Here is a 15,620-nt window from a genome sequence, read left to right as displayed (position 1 = left end):
TCTTGTTTATGGTTTCCTTTGCTGTGCAAAAGCTTTTAAGTTTCATTAGGTCCCATTTTTTTTTTTTTTTAATTTCCATTTCTCTAGGAGGTGGGTCAGAAAGGATCTTGCTGTGATTTATGTCATAGAGTGTTCTGCCTATGTTTTCCTCTAAGAGTGTGATAGTGTTTGGCCTTACATTTAGGTCTTTAATACATTTTGAGCATATTTTTGGGTATGGTGTTAGGGAGTGTTCTAATTGCATACTTTTACATGTACCTGTCCAGTTTTCCCAGCACCACTTATTGAAGAGGTGGTCTTTTCTCCACTGTATATTCTTGCCTCCTTTATCAAAGATAAGGTGACCATATGTGCGTGGGTTTATCTTTGGGCTTTCTATCCTGCATATACCCTGAGAAAACCATAATTCAAAAACAGTCATGTACCAAAATGTTCATTGCAGCTCTATTTACAATAGCCAGGACATGGAAGCAACCTAAGTGTCCATCAACAGATGAATGGATAAAGAAGATGTGGCACATATATACAATGGAATATTACTCAGCCATAAAAAGAAACGAAATTGAGTTATTTGTAGTGAGGTGGATGGACCTTGAGTCTGTCATACAGAGGAAGTAAGTCAGAAAGAGAAAAACAAATACTGTATGCTAACATATATATGAAATCTAAGGAAAAGAAAAAAAAGTCATGAAGAACCTAGGGGTAAGACGGGAATAAAGACACAGACCTACTAGAGAATGGACTTGAGGATATGGGGCGGGGAAGGGTAAGCTGTGACAAAGTGAGAGAGTGGCATGGACATATATACACTACCAAACGTAAAATAGGTAGTGGAAAGCAGCCGCATAGCACAGGGAGATCAGCTTGGTGCTTTGTGACCACCTAGAGAGGTGGGATAGGGAGGGTGGGAGGGAGGGAGACGCAAGAGGGAAGAGATGTGGGAACATATGTATATGTATAACTGGTTCATTTTGTTATAAAGCAGAAACTAACACACCATTGTAAAGCAATTATACTCCAATAAAGATGTTAAAAAATAAATAGAGCTGCAAAAAAAAAAAAGAATCCATTATCATCAGGGTACACAGTTTGACATGCTAAGCGGGTGTGCTGTGACTTTGTTTCTTCCTTCTCCCTGACCCCAGGATCCTGGTGATTCCTCGTTTGAGAGATACGCATCTAAAATTTGCCTGCTCTTAGTTTACTTGCCTTTCTTTTTTTAAAAATTTATATTGGAGTATAGTTGATTTACAGTGTTGTGTTAGTTTCTGCTGTACAGCAAAGTAAATTGGTTGTACACATACATGTATCCACTCTTCTTTAGATTCTTTTCCCATATAGGTCATTACACAGCATTGAGTAGAGTTCCCTGTGCTATACAGTAGGTCCTTATTAGTTATCTATTTTATATGTGGGAGTGTGTACAAGTCAGTTCCAATCTCCCAATTTATTCCTTCCCCACCTTTCCTCCCTAGTAACCATAAATTTGTTTTCTACATCTGTGACTCTATTTCTGTTTTGTAAATAAGTTCATTTGTATCGTTTTTTTGGATTCCACATATAAGCGATATCATATGATACTTGATACTTCACTTAGTATGATAATATTTAGGTCCATCCATGTTGCTGCAAATGGCATTATTTCATTCTTTTTTATGTTTACTTGCTTTTCTTAAGTTATTTCCTGAACTATGCTTATAAATACAGTATCCAATGGATGTTATTTAATTTATGTGTAGAAATTGATGTTACTGAAATATTTTTCAATCATAATTTGGTATATTTTAGGTTTCATTTTTTGTAAATTTGCTTATAAAAAATAACAAAGAAGGCATTTTTATTTACTGTTACTTTTCTTTCCCATTTCAGATCTCAAAAAGTTTCCATTTTATACCAAAGAATAAACAAACAACAACAATTTTTGTTGAATGGGATGAATTTCCTAAGGGAGGAAATCCTGAATTTTATTTTTTAAAATACCAACTTGTTAATAATTTTGCTCAAAAAGTAAGGCATGTTTTATTTTTTGGCTCTGATAAAAGTGAGCATAGTGTAAACTTGTTGTAACTGAATGCCACATCATAAACAGGAATTTAATAGTCATTGCAATATCTTACTTTAATTTTACTAATATATAAAATGCTAGCATTTTATGAAATATCTTCAATAACTAGTTGATCAAAATAATATTTGATTGTTTCATCATCAGAATGGTTATGTATTTTCCTTTTTAGAATTTATGTACTACACAGAGAGCAACTATTTAAAACTTAATATTTTATGTAAAAATAAATAGTTTATGTATGTTTGCATTTCATATTGGAAAAACTGCTTCTTATGAAGAGTAGAGAAGTCAAACCTCTAATTATAATGCATCTTACCTTGAGTTAATAAACATTTCTTAAGCAGATGAATCTCATTATTTACAGAATGTGAAAAGGATTCCCGCAGACCCACAAAGGCTTCCAAAATCAATAATAACACTAGAAGAAAGTGAAGACTGTCACATCAGTATCCAGTCCATAAAATATGGACAAATTTTAAGTGAAAAGTCATTTCAAACCCGTAAGTAATATGTATGTGTTGTTCAGCTATCTTACCTAATTATAAAAGGGAAAATTTTTTATTACCAGATCATTTGAATTTTACAGTGATTAATAGATATGCAATGGTAATTAAAAATCACATCCCAATAGTATTTTGTTTTTTGATTATAATTTAAATTTCAAAATTTAAAGGAAATTGTAAACTAAGGTAAGAATATGATTTTCAGTTTTGACATTTAATGTGTGCTAATATGAATAGATAGGTATAGTGGAGGTATTACATGTAATCCAGATTATTCTTAAAAATCCTATAACATGGATTGTAATCTAATTCATTCATTCTAAGCAGAGTGCGAGAAACTCCCATATAGTCTAGAAAAGGTTTTATAGTAAGATAGTATTTTCCCATCATGGTGAATCTTTTGTAATTCAATATCCTTTGTGTTTCATTCAGTTTTATTTGAAACCATACTAATTATTCTCCCTGATCTTTTAGGTGGAATATCAACTAGAAATATTAAAACAATAGCAACAAGTACGAGTGTTTCTTTTAACTGGAGTGTTCTATCTTCCAATGACACTTTAGTGTCAATATCACTTAATAATTCTTCACAAATTATGCAAAATAATGTCATGTTTTATGAGTGGGATGATTTGAAACCTGCCACCTTATATGTTTTTACATTTGAATTTAAACAATTGCATTTGGATTTTATAAATATATTTCAGAGACTGGATGTTCAAATTGAAACAGGTATGTAGATATTTCTTATTAACTTATATATTATATATTTTGTAGATAACTTGGCAACTTTTAAAATACGATTCAGCCAAGTATTAACCACTGTAAACTGCTTGTAAATGAATTAATATAGTCCTCTTTTTCTAACTATATTATTCTGATATTTGAATGATTTACTGAACAAGCTTGATTTAGCAGGCTAAAGGTAAGAACCAACTTTTTCTTCCACCTCTTCTTTTAAACTGAACCAAGTGGGTTCTCTTTTCTTTAACTCTGTCAATGGTTCATATAGATTCCATGGCTTTTTAGGTGACTTCAGTATATCAATGAACTTTCTCATTTTCAGATATTAAAAGATCATTAAAATCTAGTATAAAAATAAAGATCTTTCATCAGCATACCCAGAATGCAATGGACCCTCATATATAATAAGAGGTGAAAAGTGTAGCTCAGCAGACTTAGAGAGCTAACTCCTTTGGTCTCAAGTTATTTTTTAGAAACATAGCATCAAATTGTATGCTGTGGAATTTAGAGATATTCTAGTCCAGAGTCGTTGGTTTATGGTATGTCAATGGACTGTATCTCCAAAAAGAAACTTGTTTTAAGAAACTGAGTCAAATAAATCTCTCTTTACTGAAGGAAAAAAAATATATATATATAAATCCTTCATCCTATTTAAAGTTTCTCCATTACTCATCCCTGATCAGACCTGACCCAAATTTGGAATACTGCAAGGGGGAGGTGAATGTGTTCAATATTCTGGTGTTTTCCTATTTCCTGTTCCTTCCCTCGTATGGTAGGAAAAGATATGAGAAGAAGACAGAGTCATAGATGGCTAGTGGGGGCAGTGCACTTTCTGTGATGGGCTAAGAATCCCATTTTAATACCTTCTATAGGAATAATCAATGAACTGCAATATTTTTTATAATATTTTGGTAGTAAAAAGACAATAAGGTATTTAAGCATTCCCTCTCCCCATTCTTTTTTTTCCCCTATGAAAAAAAAGACAGCAGTTCAAAAGATCCTTCTTACATCTTCCTAACATGTTGGGTTGGGCACTGATGAAGCATAAGCATGAGCTGAAGTACAGTTTCTACTCTGAACAGGCTGATATTTTCCTGTCTTTCTGTGATGTGTAATCTTGGAGAAAAAGGCTAAGTGGCTGGCCATTCAGTTTTTTCTGGAAGGTGAACCCATTTGAAGTCAAGTGACAGAGAGCAGAATTCTAAGCAAGCATGTTGTCTAGTTCTCTAAATTAAAAAGAAGCCTGAAATATACTTTAAAAGTTCTCTACCAGTACAAGAGTAAGGGAAAGGAAAGGTAACAAAGTAATTTAGAAAGAAAAACATCTGTTGTTTTGTGTTAAGTTATAATTGGATGATAATTCTGCATAATTAATTCCTACAGCTACTTAAAACTGTTTCAGTTGGTGGTAATTCATTTACTACTTGAATAATGACAGCTTTAGCACTTTTATTGGTTTGGGAGAAACATAGGGAAAGTGCACAGTTAATACTATGAGGTTTTCACAGTTAACTTATGTAGATGTTAAGAAATGTAATTGTGAAATGCTACATTGCTGAATCCATCTTTAACAAAGCATTTTTCTTTTGGTAGGTTCATGTTCGCAAGGATGGGTAGCATTAAAAAATAACTGTTATAGAATTAGCAAAGATAATAAGCCATGGAATATAGCCCAGCAACATTGTAAGTTATCTTTAATTTCTGCACACCTTGTGGATATAAAAAATGAAGAGGAAAAAAAATTTATGTTTTCACATCTCAGGTCAAAGAATCAAATAATAATATGGACTGGTCTTAACGATTTGAAGGTCAGTAGATATAAAGAAATATGTATGTTGTGATAAAACTGTTTTGATGTGGACCATTTTTTAAAGTCTTTATTGAATTTGTCACAACATTGCTTCTGTTTTATGTTTTGGTTTTTTGGCCACGAGGCATGTGGAGTCTTAGCTCCCCGACCAGGGATCAAACCCACACCCCCTGGACCAACAGGGAAGTCCCATTTTTGAGTACTTCTTATAAGCCAGACACTATTTCTCTTTTTATTTTTCCAATCTCTCTCTTTTTTAGAGTAGTCATCGGTTCACAGAAAAATTGAGGGGAAGGTACAGAGGTTTCCCATATACCGCCTGCCCCCAGGCATGCACAGCCCCCCATTAGTGACCTCCCCCACCAGAGTAGTAACTTGTTAGAACCCCGGGACCTACACTGGTGCGTCATTATAGCCCAAAGTCTAAGGTTTACATGATGCTGCACGCTTGGTGGTGTTCATTCTGTGGGTTTGGACAAATATAAAATAATACATATCCATCATTTTGGTATGGTACAGAATATTTTCACTGCCCTAAGAGTCCTCTGTACCGTGTCTGTTCATTCCTTCCCCACCTCCTTCAATCTCTTTTGTAGGCATTTATTTCTTTACCTAATTTCTCTTTCATTTTGGTCTTTCCCAGACCCCTCTTAAATTCGTTTGATTGATCTTATCTATTTCTTCACTTAGTTTACCACCTAAACCAGTTAGTCTCAAATGTTTATCTAGTCCACTTTCCTCTTATGACTACCAGACACCCATCTAATTTTCCTCTACTTATCCCTTTTGGAATTTTCCACAGACACTTCAACATTGCTAAAACTGACTTGTTACCTCCTTCCCATCAAACCTGCTCCACTTCCTCTATTTCTCACCTCTGTGAACAATACCATAATATGAACCCCAAAACATGGCGGTCTTCATTTTATTTCTTTCACTGTAGACATCCAGGTTTATGAAGTTCAGTTTCACTAAGAGAGATACAGAAAGATCTGAAGATTTTAGTCAATACCAGTGAAATAAGGAATGTGTGACATTTTTCTCCAAAAATTCCTAATACCATGGAAGAGCTAATGAAATCTCATTTTGGTTCACGTTTTGTAGGAAAACTTGAGACCTAACACAATTATCTGTCTAGTCTGTGTTTTCTTCTTGATGATCCGTTTACTTTTATTTCCTGCCATTCAAAAATAAATTCTATTCTCCATGAGATATGCTGATCTCTAGTGACCCAAGGCAAATTCACTCAGTTTGAAACCAATTTTTCTTTGGAACTTTGCATAAGCTTGGGAGAAACTATTGGCAATCTTTAATTGCATTTTCATCATCCTCTTAATGAACTTCCTTTATCTTTTAATAGGAAGTGAATGAAATTCTAATAAAGATTCCTCAAACCACAGTTCATCTCAGAAGTCCCCCTCCCAGAGTGCCAGTGTCTTTCCAAGTAGGCCAGTTAGTGTATATATAGTTGTTTCCTGCTGTTAGTTATGGTGGTTATAAACTGTTTAAATTACAATGTTCTCTTCCAATAGTTACGGTTCCTGGTTTCTGTTATAAAGTTAGGTCACATGGTCATGATAGCTAAAGTGAGGCTCTCAAGGCATCCTCGTGGTTGCTATGAATTTTTCTAAGGTGTCTAAGATACGGACTCTGCTTCAATATACTTAAAAATAATTTGGGAAGCAAGTGAACCATCAAAGTAACTATTAAAAAAGAAAACTTCCTTTGTAGTAATAACTGAGTCCTATAGTGTCTCCTAAGTGCTAAGTGCAATTCTATGTGATTTACTTGTATGACGTAAGAGGAAATTGGGGCACATGTGGACAGGCATCAGAGTCTGATCTTAACCACTGTACTCTACGACCTCTGCATGAAGCTGGTCTCTTGAGGTTGACATCAGAGTTAGCTGCTAGGTCTTAATCCTTGTGGTAGATTAAGAAAGTACTCACCCCTTTAAGTAAACCCATGCTGAGTAAGTGTGAATTTGTTTTTGGATGTCAAGGATAAAGACTGTCTTATTCATCATTGCATTCCCAGCTTCCAGTTGGGACCTTGCCACTCAGTAGGAACTTAACGAATGAAAGGTTAATAGTTTCTTTATTCTACTTTGGGAGGGTTACATGGGTAAACTCACTGAGTTCTCACAACAACCTAATGAGATAGGCAGTATCATTATTCTCATTTTATAGATAAGGAAAATCACAATACGGACATAGTCTCTGTTTTACCAAGCTCATTATAAGAATTATATTTGTTTGTGAGGTGCTGTTATGTGCCTGGCATTTTACATACATATTTTCTAAACCTGTTGAGAGAGGTCTTCTCTAAACCCTGCAGAGTAGTCATGATTAGTCCCATTGCATAGGTGAAAACATTTCATTTCTAAGAGGCTAGCAGTTATCTGGGAGTAGATAGTAAGTGACAGAAATACTGATTAGAATCCACATATATCTTTGTTGAGGCTTCTCTTTTTCCTACTCAAGGAGAGTAGCCACGTGACTATCTAAAGATAGATTCATTACCTGTGAGAGTTGAGGTTGATGATATTCACCAGTGGCATCCTTAGCAAAAAGGTAACAACAGCCTCTTCTGATGCTTAAGACTTATTTGTTGACTTGAAACAAAATCACTAACATCTAAGGAATAATGGATCTGTGCCTGGCATTGTGTTGAGCCCTTTGCATGCTGCACTGCCTGTGATCCTCACAACAACTTAGATGTAGTATACCCATTTTACAGCTGAGAAAATAGAGGTTTAATGTGAAATTTAGCAATTCTCCTGAAGACATGGCTAATGAGTGAATGAAAATGAACTGTCTCCAGCTCAGAATCTTTGTCATGAAGGAAATCCACACAAAAATGTGAAACTGGTTGATGATTTAACAGTCTTAGAAAATTTTATAATATAGATGTGTCTAATAAAAATCTTATACACATATTTGAAGACATGATACTTTTCCTTTAAATTGGCTTAATTTGTACATTTTATTACAGAAAGAAGGTCATCTCACATGGACAGATGGATCATCTTTTGGTCTTAAGAAAAATGAAATTTTTTCTTTTCCACTACTACCCAAGAATGAAACAGATTGCTACATTTTACAGCAAAATGCAACTGGATCAAACTATTTCTTTACAAGATTTTTCTGTTATGTTCCCTTGCCATATGTTTGTGAATATGAATGTAATTATTTTATTAGTATTCTTATATTCATGCATCTTACTCTTTTACTACTTTAAAGACAGAATTATAATTTCTAATAAAAATAATTTTCCTTTATATTTTTCAGCACCTTCTCCACAGGAAAACCTTTTATTTTATGTAAAGGATGTTGGAACAACTGAGGTTGTATTTAGTTGGAATGATTTGAGTGGTTGGAATAATTTGAATAAGTGGCTGAAACTGGGGTATAAAATTATCATTAAATATTATTTAGATTATACAGAAGAACAACATTTTGAAAGCGTGCCCCCAAATACTACAGAAAAAGCAATTACCCAACTGTCTCCTGGCCGTGTTTACAGATTTTTATTCTCTGCAATAAGTGAATGGGAGGCAAAGACTACTTTAAGTCCAGTATTCATTGTTGAAACATGTAAGTTACAAGACATCTGAAAGTATAATTTTTCAAATATTTAATATCATCATTAGCACATAATTCCTGAGGGTCTGCTGTTTTCTCATAACATTCTGGGAAATCTCTCCCTTTAACCATTGTAGGTTACAATGAATCTGTTTACGTGTTTGGCTTTCCTATTAAATTAAACACCCAGGAGGACAGGAACTGTATCTTATTTGTTTTATATACCAGCTAGACTGGTGTCCAGTTCATAGTAGATAATCAGTAAATTTGGGGGAAGCTGAATTTTCGATATGTGCCAATAGCAGGAGATAAACAGACATGCATCCCAGACTTAAAGGGACTTACAATGGAGAGAATTAGTAAGGAATAAAATTAAATGCAAATAGAACTGTATAGAAAATTAAATATTAATTAATTAATAAATATTAATAAATTAATAAATATTAATAAATTAAATGCAAATAAAACTGTATAGAAAAATTACCTAAATTCCCATCCAGTGGTACATTTGATAAATGCTTTCTAGAATTCAGAAGGTGGGTGACGGGGAAGACTCGTGGAAAGGAGAGGCTTAGATTCACACTTGAAGGAAGAAAAGCACGTTTTAAGCAAAAGTGTGGAGGTAGGAATTTGTAGGAAAAGAACAGTGTGGATTGACTGGAGATCCTCAGGGTGAAATCAGTTTGACTGGTAGGTGGTGTCAGGTTTGGGCTGCCAGGGGTCTCTGTCTTAGATGGTTGGGCTTGACCTTAGAAACAAAGGAAATCCATGAAGACTATAGTTTCTAAGACTTGTTTTACCTTTTACAAACACTTTTAATGCATTCTTTCCCCTTTTGCCTTTTACAAACAGTTTTAATGCATTATTTCACAGTCTTTATCTCAACCTTTGGAGTAGCTATATAGAAATGAAAAAACTGAGCTTCAGAAAGGTTAAGTAAACTGACTAGACTAACATGCTTTGTTAAGCCACACAGGAGTCCAGGAACCCAGATGGTCTCGTTTTAACTCTCCAGTTATTGCTTCTAAAGAAAGAATCAAAAAGAATGTGCGTGCATATCTGTGAGTTGGGAGGGTAGGGAACAGATACAGGTTTGAGACTGATACGTGCAAGGTGCTGTTTTAAGAAAATTAATCTGGAGGGATTAACTAGGAAAATCCCTGGCACTGGATGAAACAATTTGGAGTTGGGAAACATTTCTGTAAGAGGATGAATGCCTGAGTTCTGGTGATGTTGGGAATGAAGAATAAATAATATGAAGTCCCTGCCCTCTGGTCTGACAAGACAGAAGTAAAAGACATATATAATGTATGATCACTGAATGCCAGAAATACCATTGTGATGGTGCTTGTAATAAAATTGATTGAACAGTAGTGTGTGTCAAACACAAGTGGTTTACCCTCCTTATCTCATTCAATCTTCATAATTACTCCTATAATTCCCATTTTATAGTAAAAACAAAACAAAAAACTCCGAGGCTCAAGATCACTAGTATAATGTATTTTTCTGGTTTCTTTTCATCCATCTACTAGGTCCGTTATCAGCCCAAAATGTCACAGTTACTCATGTGACCCCAACAGAAATATTTTTACACTGGGATGGTCCAGATCCTGTATCTTTTCACCATTATTTTGTGGCTATTTTGGATGTTGTAAACAATAAATCAGAAGAGGTGTTTGTTGAAAAATCCAACACATCAACAACAATTGGAAATCTAAGATCTTTCCATCATTATCTGATCTATCTATTCAGTGTGGCAGAAAGAGGAACTTTAAGCTGCTTTGAGAAACCTGTTTCAGCCATTACAGGTAAGTGTGGGCACGTTTTGCCTTTTGATCAAAGATACAAACTGCATATTTAAAAATACTATTTTGCCAAAATTTAATAGTGTCGATCCTTTCATGGGTACAAATAGTCGGGTTGAACATTTGTTTGGATGTTGAAACACAATGCTAAGCATGGATTTTAAAGACTAAATTCATTTAGATTTATATGAACCCCGTAAACATCTGTGTTGTTCCTCCCAGAGTTCCTGGAAGACATGTTTCGTATCATAGCCTTTGCTGGAAAATAAATTATCCTAAGAGATGAAGATTAGTTCACCCAGTTCTCTTTAACAGCACTAGATCCAGCAAGTAGATCTGCACATTTAATCAGTTTTACCTGGTCCTTCTTTCTTTCCTCATGCAGTGTTGAGAGTTGACCTCTAGGGGGAAGTGTCATCCCAGGACTTTTGGCAAATGCATTTCTAATCTCCACTCACCACACGGCAGTTTTTGAATCATTGTCTAGAATATAATCATTAAAGTACTCTATCTTTTAATTAAGCATTCTGTTTACCCCATTAAGTATGTGTCAATCTTTTTTGAAAAGCGAAAACACTATTTATGAAAGTACATAACTAAGCACATTTTGGCATATCCCTGTGTGTGTATAACACGTGTATTGTCTGTGCATGTGTATTTTACATGTCTATATGCAAAGTTCTTTGAAATTGCACGAGCTAAAATTTAAATGCACTAGAACTGAGGGAGGAGGAAAGGAAAACGTGCACGTGCACAGACGTAGATTAATTAACCTTCTCATATTTGCTGGGAATACTTGGGCTTCTTTGAATAACAATAATAAATTGTAAAGTAAGTAATAAAATATATTATTTCATGATTACTGAATGCAAATGCTTAAGATACATGCGTTCACTGTTGCAAATCCTAATCAAAAGTATTTTTCCAATTGGATACGAGAGCAGATGTTTTCTCTTCCCTGAGCCCAAAGCATCTGTCAATTGGTAAATGCTTGATTGACTCCCTTACACTTTAGGGAGATGCTTTCATTTTTAACTGACAGGCAGACTAGGAGGATTTCTCACAGACTCATTAATTTTGAAGTCACATTAAAATCTTCCATGGTAGATGTAGAGCAATTGACATCTTCCTGTACTAATGGTGGGAATGTACAATGGTACAGTTATTTTGTGAAGCAGTTTGGCAGTTTCTCAAAAATTTAAACATAGTGTTATTATGTGACTCAGATATTCCTCTCCTAGTTATATATCCAAGAGAATTGGAAACAGTTGTTCACAAAGGAAACTTTATATGGATGTTCATAGCCTATAAGCAAAACATGGAAACAACCCTAATGTCTATCAGTTGATGAATAGATAAACACAACATGGTGTATCTCTACAGTGGAGCATTATTCAGCAGTTAAAAAGAGTGAAGTACTGATACATGCTACAACATAGATGAACCTTGAAACGATATTAAGGAAATTGGTTACGTAAGACCACATGTAGTATGATTCAATTTATATGAAATCTATAGGCACATCCATAGCGACAGTAATTAGATCGGTGGTTGCCAAGAATGGGAGAAGAGAAAGAAGGGAGTGGTGGGTGACAGCTCATGGGTATAGGGTTTATTTTGGGGGTGATGAAAATGTTCTGGAATTCGATAATAGTGATGCTTTCAAAACCTTGTCAGTATATTAAAAATGACTTAATTATATTCTTTGAAATGGTGTTTTGGGTACCTGAATTAAGTCACAATAAAGCTTTAAAAAAAAAAGCTTCCATGGTATGTCCCTATTTGTTTAATAGGGACAGGAGAAAGGTACATGTGAGTCTGCACGTTTAATTATGTCATTTGCTATGTGTGTTGACTCTAAGCTGACACAGCTGTGCATGTCTAGGATTTAGTAATCCAGTGCTCTTTTACTTTCCTGAGGTTGAAGCAATATGCATTTTTTTCATTTGTTATTCACTCAGTAGATTATGTTTCAGTGTCAGGAATTGCAATGGGTACTAGAAATGCAAAGGTGAATAAGACTAGTATCTACCTTCAGAGAGCTTACATATTAATGGAGTGAGACAAATTTTTAAAAAAGGATGATGCTGTATTATAATTGCTATTATATGGCTTATGCTCTTGGTACTGTGGGAGCATAGAGAGGGGTCAATTAACCCAGACTTGGGGTACAGGGATGGCCATGAAAATCTTCCTGGAGGAGTGATGCACTGAGTCACGAAGGAAGAGTAAGAGTGAACCAGGTGGCAATGGGGAGGCAGAGGGATGTTGTGAGTAGGGCAAACAGCATGTGCACAGATGGTGAAGACCAAAGAAGAGGCATCTATCTAACCATAACTGGGAAAGTCAGAGAAGGCTTTTTTTTTTTTTTTTTTTTTTTTTTGCGGTACGCGGGACTCACTGTTGTGGCCTCTCCCCTTGTGGAGCACAGGCTCCGGACGCGCAGGCTCAGCGGCCATGGCTCACGGGCCCAGCCGCTCCACTGCACGTGGGATCCTCTCGGACTGGGACACGAACCCGTGTCCCCTGCCTCGGCAGGCGGACTCTCAACCACTGCGCCACCAGAGAAGGCTTTTTGATGAGACTGACAACTGAACCAGTAGGAAATGGGGAGTAGATTGGCATGGCTAGAGGACAGGGGAAATGTAGTGAGAATTTAGAAAATGTAAGCTAGGCACACAACATGAAGGGCCTTGATATAGAGAATATATTTTTATTCAATAAAATCTAACTCTTCTGGGTTAATGGAGCCTTTGAGAATGTGGAAAAAATAATGGACTTTTCTCCCATAAAAATGCACAGGCATGGATAGAAAATTCTTTGAGTAATTATAGGACTATAACAGACTCATAAGTTTTGTAGGTATGTAAGAAAAAAATATCTGAAGCTGTTTCACCATGGAATCTTGTGAACAGTTTTCTAATTGGACTATTCTGGCATTTTCTGATAATTTTACGTACATAATCAATTTCAACACCTAAAGTCAGGCTGGCTCCAATTTTGTGAATTGAAGGTATGGAATGAATAGACGATGGGTCTGACCCAGAATATTTTCCTAAGAAATTAAAATGTGGTGTTTAATTGTGTTTCTAAGGAGGTGAACTTCAAAACAGATTAAAAATCACTTTATAGTTTCTGAAAACAAAGTAATTTTGAATATCATAGAGAATTCTTTAAAGATTATTTAAAGTAAACTGTTGAACAGTTTAAAATTGCATAATTATCCTTATAGACATGAACTAATGATTGATCATTGTACCTGAGAACTATCAAAAATTTAGGGGAGGCGTGTAACACAAGACAATGAGACTAAAAGGAAGACATTACAATTTCCAGAGAATTGTATAGTATTGAAAATCCCCAAGCCTGATATTCAAATAAATTGTGTAAGGAGATAAGCCAAAGTATTTTCTTTGGTTATTACAAAACAGTATCAAGAAAATTCTCCAATACTTGTATAGTAATCACAAAGACATTTTTTTCTCTAAAATTTAGTCCTTTTCAAGACATGGTGACCTGAGGATTTGTTACATTTTAAACATGAATTAGTATTGAACTGAGATATTTTTACTCAGCATGAATAACGCTGACAATAAACTAAAATGTATGTATCCATTTATCTATTTCTCGAAGGTATTAATCCACCTCAGGAAGTTTATGCTAAACTTGAAGATGTGGGAGAAGACAGTATAATTCTTCAGTGGGGATCCCCACCAGACGGCCACGAGGTCTACATTCAAATCACATCCATATCAGATAGAAGAGAAGTCAGGAAGCTTTTTGTAAAGGATGCTAATAGAGTCAAGGTTGATCACTTAATCCCTGGAATGACATATGACATTGGAATGGCAACAGTAATGAATGGGAACTTGAGCGAGCTGGTCACTATTCAACAAACTCTAAGTGAGAATCAAGTACTTTTCATTCTTAACAGATACTTGCTGATTTGGGGGTATTGTAAAATAGTTTCTGAAAGAGCCCTCTGGTAGCAGGTTTTATCTTTTTACAATAAATAGATTGTTAGTGTGCTTCAGGATCTGGAGCATCTCTTGTATCCTGAAAATGTCCTGTGCTTGTATAAAGGCAGCATTGTTTATGATTAAGAACCTGATCCTAAAGCCACACTACCTAGGATTGAATCTGGGTTCAGCTATTTGAGTAACCCTGGGCAATGTATTCAACCTGTTTATGACTCAGTTTCCACATTTGTAAAGCGGGAGAAAATAATAGTGTGTGTTTCATAGGTTGTCCTGACAATAACTGATCTAATAAATGTAAGGACTTAGAACAGTGCCTGACATACAGCTGGACGTCTTTATAATTTTTATTGCATCCACAAAGGCATGCTGCAGCACATTGGACGGAAATATTGACAGTGTATAAAAGGTTTAGGACTAACAAAAATTTTCCATTTTTTTCTCAAATAAAATTAATATACTCAATAAGTAATTATTGAAAAATTAATAAGGAGGAAAAAAGAAAAGGAAAAAATGAAAAGTAAATACATGAAATAATGTTTATAGATATTTATAAATTATGGTCAGTGTTAAGAAGGAAAAGAGAAAAGTGATGTCAGAGAGTGTCCACTGAAATAAAAACATAAAGCATAAGAACAGTGAGTTTCAGTTTCATTTGGGGATCTTACTGAGGACTGTAGCCTGGGAGACAGCCTCTCAGAGAGCTTTGAGGAACTGCTCCAAAGAGGTAGGGGGAGAGGCCAGTATAGCATATGTGATTTTTGGCTAAGAGGTACATGCAATTAAGCATACGTCTTGGTAGAAGGTTACTGCTAGTCATGAGGAACAGATATCTCAGTTAATGATTTTAGTGCTTTTCTGAGCATGGGACGATGTAAGAATATGGGTTCATAAAAATTTTTCCTGAAATATATCTAACTGCTTAAGGGCCTGTTTTCCCAAAGCACAGAGTGCTTCCTCCCATTCTTTATCCTGAATTCCTTTCAGGGTGTATCGTAGGTCAGCGACTGCAGTGGCTGATGACTTAATCCTGGTGTAACAGTATGGCAAGTGACATTCCTTGTTTTACAAGAGTAATTGAAGTGGGATGGAGGGTTCTACTGGAGATGGGCTGTAACAGAAGGAGTTTCAT

The 15,620-nt window shown here is 35.2% G+C and overlaps 1 protein-coding gene across 1 annotated transcript in view; it reads left to right on the top strand.

Annotated features, from left to right (window-relative positions):
• The window catches only part of LOC132598012 (receptor-type tyrosine-protein phosphatase H-like), a 31,915-nt gene that overhangs the window by 2,452 nt on the left and 13,843 nt on the right, over positions 1-15,620 (top strand). The window contains exons 3-9 of the mRNA XM_060306954.1: positions 1,870-2,007; positions 2,430-2,565; positions 3,043-3,300; positions 4,906-5,142; positions 8,560-8,718; positions 10,239-10,514; positions 14,145-14,414. Coding sequence (XP_060162937.1) covers positions 1,870-2,007; positions 2,430-2,565; positions 3,043-3,300; positions 4,906-5,142; positions 8,560-8,718; positions 10,239-10,514; positions 14,145-14,414 — 1,474 coding nt within the window. The remainder of the gene's footprint in view (positions 1-1,869; positions 2,008-2,429; positions 2,566-3,042; positions 3,301-4,905; positions 5,143-8,559; positions 8,719-10,238; positions 10,515-14,144; positions 14,415-15,620) is intronic.

This window comes from Globicephala melas, chromosome 10 (genome assembly GCF_963455315.2).
Source record: "Globicephala melas chromosome 10, mGloMel1.2, whole genome shotgun sequence".
Lineage (NCBI taxonomy): Eukaryota > Metazoa > Chordata > Mammalia > Artiodactyla > Delphinidae > Globicephala > Globicephala melas.
Note: the sequence above shows the minus strand (reverse complement) of the source record. Positions and strands in the feature narration are given on the sequence as shown.